This window comes from Artemia sp. Qi Xiang Cuo, chromosome 13 (genome assembly GCF_049724085.1).
Source record: "Artemia sp. Qi Xiang Cuo chromosome 13, ASM4972408v1, whole genome shotgun sequence".
NCBI classification, from domain to species: Eukaryota; Metazoa; Arthropoda; class Branchiopoda; order Anostraca; family Artemiidae; genus Artemia; species Artemia sp. Qi Xiang Cuo.
The window spans coordinates 9,167,236-9,179,330 of NC_142806.1; the positions used below are offsets into that span (position 1 = coordinate 9,167,236).

General features: G+C 33.7%; 1 protein-coding gene across 1 annotated transcript in view; it reads right to left on the minus strand.

Moving 5' to 3' along the window:
• The window catches only part of LOC148944918 (uncharacterized), a 37,787-nt gene that overhangs the window by 9,672 nt on the left and 16,020 nt on the right, over positions 1 to 12,095 (minus strand). Inside the window, exons 4-5 of the mRNA XM_089098533.1 lie at positions 7,165 to 7,443; positions 3,874 to 4,078 (exon numbers count right to left, since the gene is read on the minus strand). Coding sequence (XP_088954659.1) covers positions 3,874 to 4,078; positions 7,165 to 7,443 — 484 coding nt within the window. The remainder of the gene's footprint in view (positions 1 to 3,873; positions 4,079 to 7,164; positions 7,444 to 12,095) is intronic.

Consider the following 12,095-nt stretch of genomic DNA (forward strand, 5'->3'; position numbering starts at 1 on the left):
TACATATGTGTCACATATAATAATTTAAATTATATAGTTCTTTTTATCTTCTCATATCTACATATATGTTTGACAAAGTAACATATGTATTTGACAACACATATACGTACCCATGTGTTTGTACACATGTCTCCTAATGACAATTTAAATGATGTTTTTTTTTAATCTTCACACATGTACATATGTGTCACATATAACAATTTAAATTATATAGCTCTTTTTATCTTCTCATATCCACATATATGTTTGACAAAGTAACATATATATTTGACAACACATATACGTACCCATGTGTTTGTACATATGTCTCCTAATGACAATTTAAATGATGTGTTTTTTTAATCTTCACACATGTACATATGTGTCACAAATAACAATTTAAATTATATAGTTCTTTTTATCTTCTCATATCTACACATATGTTTGACAAAGTAAAATATGTGTTTGACAACACATATACGTACCCATGTGTTTTGACATATGTCTCCTAATGACAATTTAAATGATGTGTTTTTTTAATCTTCACATATGTACATATGTGTCACATATGACAATTTAAATTATATAGTTCTTTTTATCTTCTCATATCTACATATATGTTTGACAAAGTAACATATGTATTTGACAACACATATACGTACCCACGTGTTTGTATACATGTCTCCTAATGACAATTTAAATGATGTGTTTTTTTAATCTTCACATATGTACATATGTGTCACATATAATAATTTAAATTATATAGTTCTTTTTATCTTCTCATATCTACATATATGTTTGACAAAGTAACATATGTGTTTGACAACACATATACGTACCCATGTGTTTGTACATATGTCTCCTAATGACAATTTAAATTATGTGGTTTTTTAATCTTCACATATGTAAATATGTGTCACATATAACAATTGAAATTATATAGCTCTTTTTATCTTCTCATATCTACATATATGTTTGACAACGTCACATATGTATTTGACAACACACATATATACCCATGTGTCTGTACATATGTGTCCAAATGACAATTTAAATTATGTGGTTTTTTAATCTTCACATACGTACATATGTCACATATAACAATTGAAATTATATAGCTCTTTTTATCTTCTCATATCTACATACATGTTTGACAACGTCACATATGTATTTGACAACACACATATATACCCATGTGTTTGTACATGTGTCCAAATGACAATTTAAATTATGTGCTTTTTTAATATTCACAAATGTACATATGTGTCACATATAACAATTTAAATTATATAGCTCTTTTTATCTTCTCATATCTACATATATGTTTGACAACGTCACATATGTATTTGACAACACATATACGTACCCATGTGTTTGTACATATGTGTCCAAATAACAATTTAAATTATATAGTTCTTTTTATCTTCTCATATCTACATATATGTTTGACAACGTCACATATGTATATGACAACACACATATATACCCATGTGTTTGTACATGTGTCCAAATGAAAATTTAAATTATGTGGTTTTTGAATCTTCACATATGTGTCACATATAAAAGTTTAAAGTATATAGTTTTTTTTATCGTCTCATGTCTAAATATATGTTTGACAAAGTAACATTTGTACTTGACAACACATATACGTACCCATGTGTTTATACGTATGTGTCCAAATGACAATTTAAATGATGTTGTTTTTTAATATTCATACACGTAAATATGTCAAGAATAACAATTAAAATTATATAGCTCTTTTTATCTTCTCATGTCTACATATATGTTTGACAAAGTAACATATGTATTTGACAACACTTGTGTTTGTACATATGTTTCCTAATGACAATTTAAATGATGTGTTTTTTTTAATCTTCACATATGTACATATGTGTCACATATAATAATTTAAATTATATAGTTCTTTTTATCTTCTCATATCTACATATATGTTTGACAAAGTAACATATGTATTTGACAACACATATACGTACCTATGTGTTTGTACACATGTCTCCTAATGACAATTTAAATGATGTTTTTTTTTTAATCTTCACATATGTACATATGTGTCACATATAACAATTTAAATTATATAGCTCTTTTTATCTTCTCATATCCACATATATGTTTGACAAAGTAACATATGTATTTGACAACACATATACGTACCCATGTGTTTGTACATATGTTTCCTAATGACAATTTAAATGTGTGTTTTTTTAATCTTCATACATGTACATATGTGTCACAAATAACAATTTAAATTATATAGCTCTTTTTATCTTCTCATGTCTACATATATGTTTGACAAAGTAACATATGTATTTGACAACACATATACGTACCCATGTGTTTTGACATATGTCTCCTAATGACAATTTAAATGATGTGTTTTTTTAATCTTCACATATGTACATATGTGGCACATATGACAATTAAAATTATATAGTTCTTTTTATCTTCTCATATCTACATATATGTTTGACAAAGTAACATATGTATTTGACAACACATATACGTACCCATGTGTTTGTACACATGTCTCCTAATGACAATTCAAATTATGTGCTTTTTTAATCTTCACATATGTACATATGTGTCACATATAACAATTTAAATTATATAGTTCTTTTTATCTTCTCATGTCTACATATATGTTTGACAAAGTAACATATGTATTTGATAACACATATACGTACCCATGTGTTTATACATATGTTTCCAAATGACAATTTAAATGATGTGTTTTTTTAATCTTCATATATGTACATATGTGTCACATATAACAATTGAAATTATATAGCTATTTTTATCTTCTCATATCTACATATATGTTTGACAACGTCACATATGTATTTGACAACACACATATATACCCATGTGTTTGTACATATGTGTCCAAATTGACAATTTAAATTATGTGGTTTTTTAATCTTCACATATGTAAATATGTCACATATAACAATTTAAATTATATAGTTCTTTTTATCTTCTCATATCTACATATATGTTTGACAACGTCACATATGTATTTGACAACACACATATATACCCATGTGTTTGTACATGTGTCCAAATGACAATTTAAATTATGTTCTTTTTTAATATTCACATATGTACATATGTGTCACATATAACAATTTAAATTATATAGTTCTTTTTATCTTCTCATATCTACATATATGTTTGACAAAGTAACATATGTATTTGACAACACATATACGTACCCATGTGTTTGTACATATGTGTCCAAATAACAATTTAAATTATATAGTTCTTTTTATCTTCTCATATCTACATATATGTTTGACAACGTCACATATGTATTTGACAACACACATATATACCTATGTGTTTGTACATATGTGTCCAAATGACAATTTAAATTATGTGGTTTTTTAATCTTCACATATGTACATATGTGTCACATATAACAATTTAAATTATATAGCTCTTTTTATCTTCTCATGTCTACATATATGTTTGACAACGTCACATATGTATTTGACAACACACATATATAACCATGTGTTTGTACATATGTGTCCAAATGACAATTAAAATTATGTGGTTTTTTAATCTTCACAAATGTACATATGTGTCACGTATAACAATTTAAATTATATAGCTATTTTTATCTTCTCATATCTACATATATGTTTGACAAAGTAAAATATGCACTTGACAACACATATACGTACACATGTGTTTATACATATGTTTCCTAATGACAATTTAAATGTGTGTTTTTTAATCTTCATATATGTACACTCCAATCATACAGAGTAAACCCTTGCATGACTTTAACTTCAACAAGATGTTAATTCAAGAAATACCACGCAATACTATTTTGCTAGGTAAAAACCGTTTGCTATAAACGATCTGTTTTACCTTTGTATATGTTCAGAGGGGTTTCGGTAGATTCAGCTAGAGTGGACCAAGCTTCTTCTACACCAGCCACAGCTGCTTCCCGGATTAGCTTTAATCCAGTCCTTGGATCACAGTCAGGTACTTTTCCCAGGTGGGTCAACACTCCCAAATTATATTTGGCAAGAGGATGACCCGTTTCGGCTGCTTCTTTGTACAACGACACAGCCTACAATTATTACTGCATTGATTAATTCTACATAAAGTATTGAGAAAATAAACATGGAACGGACCCAGGTGTGAAAAGTGTTGGAAAAGGTCACATCAGTGGCACACAGGCTAAAATATGAGTTTCCTGGGTTTCAAATTGAGGGGGGAATAGATTAGGATGGAGGAGGAGCGTTCGCAGCTGTGTTGGGCTCAGACGGCTTGGTGCTGCGGTAAGATGTTAGTAGTAGTAGTAGTATTAAGATATACAAACTGATGATTACTATTCCTTAATCAGGTTTGAATATGTAGCAGGAAAAGCTTTTGCACTGCAGGCTATGTTGGCTAGTTTTACTTACGATATTAAAGCTCTATCAACCTTCAATGTTATTGAAAGACTGAAATATTCGCCTGGATGAAACGCCTACATGGCTATGGGTATTCACTCCCAGAGGAGCGTGTGATTTGCCTGCAGTGGAGATTAAAATTGTAATTCAGTAAATTTTGGTACGTTTTTTTATGAGTCGGTAAAACATTTCGGGGGGCGGGGGGGGGGGAGGGTTAACCCCTCCCCCTGGTTAGGGATACTGGTTACTCAGGGGCTAAGTGGGATTTTGACATGGCGAGCATTTGATGTCTCGAGACTTCTTCAGTTTCTTGGGAGTCGTGGTTCTGGGATTTGGATTATTCGAATTTTCCTAGCTGCAAATAAGCTGGAAATCACATTTAGTTTTACGATCTATTACGCTAAGATTTCTTTTTTATGTTGGACAAATGGTTCAGTTTGTAGCAGTTAAAGCTAATTTGTGTTTATTTGAACTTCAATTCCACTTTCTAGGGGCTATAGTCAGAGAAAGATTGAGATAGCTGGGGCAGGCTCTGCGGATGAAGGCTGACAAATTACCAAAGATTGTCCTTTTCGGCCAACTATCAAGGGCCAAACAAAAAGCAAGCCGTTCGCGGTTGGGGTGGGAGGATGTCGCAAGGAAAGATTTAAGGGAAATGGGCACTTCCTTGAAGGCTGTAAAGAGGAAGGATTTGAATAGATTGAGATGGAGGATGAGCATGCGTGGCTGTGTTGGCCTCATGCGGTTTGGTGAAGCGATGAATTGGTAGTAGTAGCAGCAGTATATCATTACGTTTGTGTCTGTGGGAAGTTTTGTGGCTGGAAATCATAACGGCAACAGTCAAATTTTCGAGAGCGCATTCTCGCAAGAAAATATACGTTTCTGAATATATTTTAAATCAGTTAAATACTTGAAATGAATAATTTAGCAAACGACGCTACAATAGGCAAAAAACAACGTTTTCTAAAATAATTTAGCAAACGACGGTATAATCTTGCCACCAAAAAAGTGTACACAATTTGACGTTATTTTTTGAAAAATATTGTGAAACCATCGTGAAAGACAATATTCTTTTTGTGTGTATGTGTTCGAGTTATGTTTGTGTCTTGGGAGGTAAACAAATAATTTGTGTTTTAATAATAATAATAATTTATTATAAGCAAAAAAAAAACAGGCCATACAGAACAGTATTTTTAATTACACTCCACAAGAAAAATAACATAAATGTTAAGTTTCACTCATTGATGTCAACGCTTCATTTACACATTTACATAACTGCCTGATTGTCCTTTTTACAGTCGTTTTAAGGATCCCCGGGAACTCCAAGTTACCACCCTCAACATACTTTCCCATTAATAGAGAAAGTTGCTGGCACTCGGCGAGAATATGGGCCACATCCTCAATACCTAGGTTACATCTGAGGGCCACATCCTCAATACCTAGGTTACATCTGGGGCAAGAGTAATCCGCATCTACATCTGGGGCCACCCTTTTTCTTTCAAATACTCTTTTTCTATTTTTTAGTGGCAGGCAATTCGCTCGGATCCGAAACCAAGTCCTCCACGTCTCCCCCGGTAATCCTAGTTTAAAATTAGTACTCAAATCCAAATATCTCTTTTACTTGGGAATAAAAATTAAAAATTTATACAAATTAAGCTGCAACGTTACCTTTTTTGTCTTTTCCTCTTTTTCTTATCACTGTTTTACATCAATCATTAAAATTATTTTCATTTATACATTTAAATGAAAAATGTTTCACGTAGATGACATGAGTTGTTTGGATTCTCGGACAAGTGTGTACTTCTGGAAACCATAGTAACTTGTATCTTTGTTGTTGTAGATATTTGTGAAATGAAATTTAATTTTAATCAATTCTATATAATTATTGTCATCAATTTTCCTTTTGTATTTAAAATTGAAATTTGAAAAATTGAAATTGAAGTTTAAAAATTTAAAATTGAAATTTAAAAATTTTAAATAAGTTTAAAATTGAAAAATGTAAGGATAAGAATAAACACCTTTATATCATATTTTCTGTTCCAACTCCTCCACCCATAACAGACGTCAAGATTATATGTGGCGTTTTTTTAGCCCAATTGGCTCAATTTATTTTTATTTTCAACTTAATATCTTAAATTGGGCATTTTTTTCCAAGACCAAAATGCCAATCAAGCATTAAGGCAGTTTGGACTCTGAAAAAAATTACCTAATCTAAGGTATTACGTCGAAAATACATCGTATATATGGGGAAATGTGACAAATCAAGTACATAACTATAAATTCAACATAATTTCTTTTGCAATCAAAAGAAAAAGAAGATTTTGTCCCCTTCATTAGAAATTCAACTTACATTTAGGCCATGCTAAAGAAGAACATTTACATCTCAAGACTTTGGATGAACCCTGTTAATGAACTCTCTCAGACAAAGCTAGTGAATGCACCATAAACAATTTGGGGACCGGAAGTTATTATTTTGTTAGTTAGTTATAGTTATATAACTATATATAGTTATATAACTGTATATTTAATTGTATATAGTTGAGTTTATTTATAGTTAGGAAGTTATTAAATATGTTAGTTTAATTTTAGTGATTTAGTATTTCTATAGATGACTATCGCTGTACATGTGATCGAAATATTCGGACTTTTGTATCTGTTTTATTGTCTAATAAATGGACTTATCCCCATTTGAACGTTTATTTGTTTATTTTTTTATATATTTGTATATGGTGGAAAATCAAATAAATATAAGAATAAAGACCTTTCTAATATTCTTTTCTGTTCCAATTCCTCGCTCATAACAGACAGCAAGATTATACGTGGCACTTTTTGAGCCTAATTGGCTATTAGACTCAAAACAAAGAAACGCTTTTCTTTCCGGGTCGTCAAATGGATTTGTAACAGCGAATGGCCCAACTTTATTGGATAGGTCCAAACGCCTATTGAGCAAATATGCATGGGCAGCCACTCGCGTGCCATTTAGTTCTCGTAAAAGCTCATCTTCCACTTCATGTAAGGCACGCATTTCAGCTTCAATTTTCTAAAATAAAAAATTAACAATATTAAAAAGAAGACCAATCTTACATTTTTTTATATGTATTCCCCAGCACAAAGGGGGATACAGCTATTTCTCTTAGCATGATCGTCTGGAAGCATTACATAATTTAGTTTCACCTAAGTTACCCCACCCCGAGGAAAAATAAAAAATTAGGTTTAGGGAGATTGAAAAATAGGAAATTTAGGCCTAAAAATGTGCTTTCTTATTTCTATTTATCTAATAAGAAACATGTCTGTGATCCTCCTCACCTAGATTCAAACCCTTCATGCCTATTTTCTCAGGGGAGGATTTTCTCAGGTGGTGGGACAAAAACTTCTTCTTTTTTTTTACCTCGGCTCGTCTTTTGTCACTATAAAAGACATATCGCCAAACCTTTAATTCTTTAATTGTTCAGGTGGTGGGACAAAAATTTCTTCTTTTGCCTTGGCTTGTCTTTTGTCATTATGAAAGACAAATCGCCGAACCTTTGTTTCTTTTAATTGTTTAGGTTGTGGGACAAAAACTTCTTTTTCTTCCAACGATTTATCTATTCTAGGTTTTCGATTTTCAAAGGTATGGTTGGCATTGATGATCTGATCCATGTCAAAATCCAAACCCAATCATCATCGCTATCATTTTTAATTTGTTTGGTTCGTTTTCCCTCGGCTTGTCTTTCGGCATTGTGAATTACATATTGCCGAACCTTTGTTTTTTTTTAACAAAGGAAAGGTAGGCATTGATGACCTTATCTATGTCAAAATCCCAAACCCATCATTATCGCTATTATTATTATTATTATTTGTTGAAAACCCATCAATCACAAAACATGACAAGACGGAGTAAAGGGAAAAGAAAATAAGAAGAAAAGAAAAAAAAGAACTAAAACAAACAAAACAAAAGCCAACGAACAAGAAATCAATGACACAGACAAACAACAAAACAGAACACTGTTGAATTAGAGCAAAATTGAATTAAAACATGGTACCAATCATTCTGTGAATTCAATTTTCGGTTATGCTTGGCAATTAATTTAAGGATTGCAAGATTAGGATCCGCAAGTTTGAATCTTCTCGGTCGCCACCGTAATAGGTCGAAATGATGAACATTCTGGATTCGCTTTTCCTTTTTTGGGAATTGGGATAAGGTCTCCAATGCAGAAAGAAAAGGGTACGATTCGCTGTGTAAAAATTATCTGCAGTAAAAGTGCCAAGTGTTGGACTAATGCCTCCCCACCAAATTTCAAATTTAAAGCACTGATGTGGTCAATACCATTGGATGATTTAGCCTTTAAATGTCTGATGACATCGTCAATCGATGCTGCGCTAACACCGAATTCTCTACTTGGACTGGTAGCAAGGAAATTATCTAACTCAGCTTCATAAAAGAGTTCAAGGTACTGATCAGGAGCAGCAAATTCTGATTCATCGTGGGTATACCATTCCTCATCAGGAATGTCAGCCGCAGATAAAGATGGTAGAGACCTATCTTTTTTGAGAAATAATTCTAAAAAGAAGATTTTTATCATTCTTAGCACGTGCCGAATTGGCATTTACTAGGTTTCTACGATAAAGAGTGAGAGCCTTGGAAAAACTTCGCTTTGTAAAAAGATGAATAAGATTCACAGCACCGGTCAATGGACAGTCGCAATCTTTCCAAAGATTGAACCAAAATTTTGCTTCAAGGGAAGAAGCTACGAGATCAGGGTTCGAAGACCAGCCTGAAATGACACTCTTATGTATTTTCCGAAGTGGGAAAGCTTGATTTTCGGCAAAACGAAGAGCATGGCTGATTTCGGCTACATACATATCCAGGCAAAGTCCCACTTCATATTTTGGCAATTTGGTTGACCTTTGCAAAAGGTGGAAAGTAGCCCGTATTTTACTCAGAATAAAACCAGTACAAGAAGCAAAAAAATCAGAATTTATTCTAGCCCAATCACGATGGGTTTTTAGCCTAGGAGGAATCACATAATTCTTTTGTTCTTTGAAATCACGGAGTTGCAAAGAAGATGTAATAAGGAGATGGTCAGATAGTTTATATCCAGAAATAACCTTCACCAGTTCAGCAGAGACATTGTGGGACACAACAATATGATCTAGATTAGAAGTTCGAGCAGAATTGTCTACATATGTAAAATCGCTATCTTTTGCAAGAACGCTAAAATAATCGCCAAGCATACTCATTATCATTGATGTACGAGCTGATTGATGAATCCCAATTTCTAAGAGGTCACAATTAAAATCGCCAGCAATTATGCAAGGCAATCCTATTCTCACTTAACTTCATCCAAACATGAACCAAGCTTTTGTACAGAAAGGGCGAATAATTGATCAGATTGATCATTACCATAATTTGTTGGCAAATACACATTAATGAAGATACAACTCTCAGCCCTAATTACAAGAAAATTATCAACCCTAATTGCAAGAAAACTATCACCCGTGTCAAATAAACTACAACAGACATATGAAAGAACGAATGATGCTAGACCTTCAGATGGTCTACCCCCTCTACTTAATATCTTAGCGGGCACACAGAATGATGAAGCACCTTTTAACTAGAGTGGATTCGAACTAAGCTTAGTAATAAAATGCTCTTGAATAAAAATAACAGAATATCAAGGAGGCACACTTTTGCCTCTTTAAAGAGGCGACCCACCACAATGTTAAGCGATGTCCGGTCCTAGTGGTCGCAGAGAGACGGCGGGGATCGAATTTTGTAGCCTAAGCTAAAACTAAGAAACATGCAAAATTTCACCCCCTCCGAATTTATCTTCATGGGGGAAAGTGTGCCGGAAGTTTCGACCCTCCCACCACATCCCCCCTTTAACGTTGTCCGATCGGGCTGAAATTTAGAAGATAAGCTTTCCTAGGGCCTGGGAGCTTATCCTCAAAATTTCAACTCAATCAGATCTCTCCTTCCCTGTTTTCCAAAACCAAATATAGCCACTTAATGTTCATCAAATTTTTTTTTTATCAGCCACGCCTAGAGGCCACAGTTGGCAACGGATCCGGGTGAATGAGGACTCATTCGAAGCGAAATTCGACCTTTTAGGGCCTTTTGATATTTTCAGACCGAAAAAATTATCCCCCGAATTTACATTTACGAAAAACCTCGTTTTCCTATAAGAGCCCATGTTAATTTTTCCCACCACAGCCCCCCTTTAACGTTGTCCGATCGGGCTGAAATTTAGAAGATAAGTTTTTCTAGGGCCTGGGAGCTTATCCTCAAAATTTCAGCTCAATCCGATCACTCCTTCCCTGTTTTCCAAAAACCAAATATCAAGTTTTTTTTATCAGCCACGCCTACAGGCCACAGTTGGCAACAGATCCGGGTGAATGAGGACTCATTCGAAGCGGATTCGACCTGTTAGGGCCTTTTGATATTTTCAGACCGAAAAAATTATCTCCCGAATTTACATTTACGAAAAACCTCGTTTTCCTATAGGCTAAGAGCCCATGTTAATTTTTGAAATTCCTAAAAGCATAGTATTTCACTATTAAATTAGATCAAAATAGTCCTCTTAACCTGACAAGACCGACTGCAAGCTTTCAAAAATTCCAGCACTTTCCCAGAAGTTTTTTTTGTCGAAAAACAAAAATCTTACTTTGTATTTGCTTGCGTCGAAAATAGATTGCAGAGACTAAAAATAAATTACCAAGAGTGTCTGATAGTACAGTGGTCACTATTCTTGTTTGTCATGCGGAAGACCCGGGTTCGATTCCCCGTCAAAGTAAATTCTTTATATATTGAATTTAAAGTAGTATCTCTTAAATTTAAGTTTAAAAAAGAAACTCAGTCTCTTTTTTTAATCCAATCTATTAAATCCTTCGGCTAAACAGGCGTCTCCAAAAGAATATCACAGTCAGCCTTCAGCTTACAGGTAAGTCTCCACTGCTTTGATACCCTGCCGTATACCCGCATGCTCGAAGAAAAGTTGAAAAAAGAAAATCTTATTGTGCGTTTGATTTGAGTATTCAGGAATTAAAAGCCTTAACACAAGAATCTTCAAAAGGGGGGGTTTTGGGGGGCGGCAGCCCCCAACTTTAACTCCTGACACGATCAGCTAACAGTTAGTCAAGCAATAATAAGTAATAAACTGTACAAAAACGTGCAGAAATTATTTGAAAAAAACTACATTTTCTAAAGAGTTAAAGAGGCTGAGTCACAAGTTCGAATCTTAATACGTACAGGGATTAGGAGGTACCGTTGGGGGGCTGCCGCCCACCAAACCCCCCACTTTTGCAGCCTCTTTTGTTAAGGTTTTTTAAGTCCTGTAGCCTGCAATCAGTTGGTCGTACCAAGTTCATCACATTATAGCTTGTTATCGGCTAGGGAAAAATCTCCTGTAAAAAATCCAGCTAACAGGCTCAGTACTGTTTCTAATCAAAGAGATGCAATAGGATGCTCTTACGGTAAAAATTTCAAGCAGACTTTGTTCGTGTTGCAAAGTATTTCTTTGCAAGGGAAAAAGCGGGGGTTGAGGGTGGCAGACCCCCAAAATAAAAATCTTAACAAAAGAGGCTGCAAAAGCGTGGGGTTTGGGGGGCGGCAGCCCCCCAACTGTACCTCCTAATCCCTGTACGTTTTAAGATTCGAACTTGTGACTCAACCTCTTTAGCTCTTTAGAAAACGTAGTTTTTTTCAAATAATTT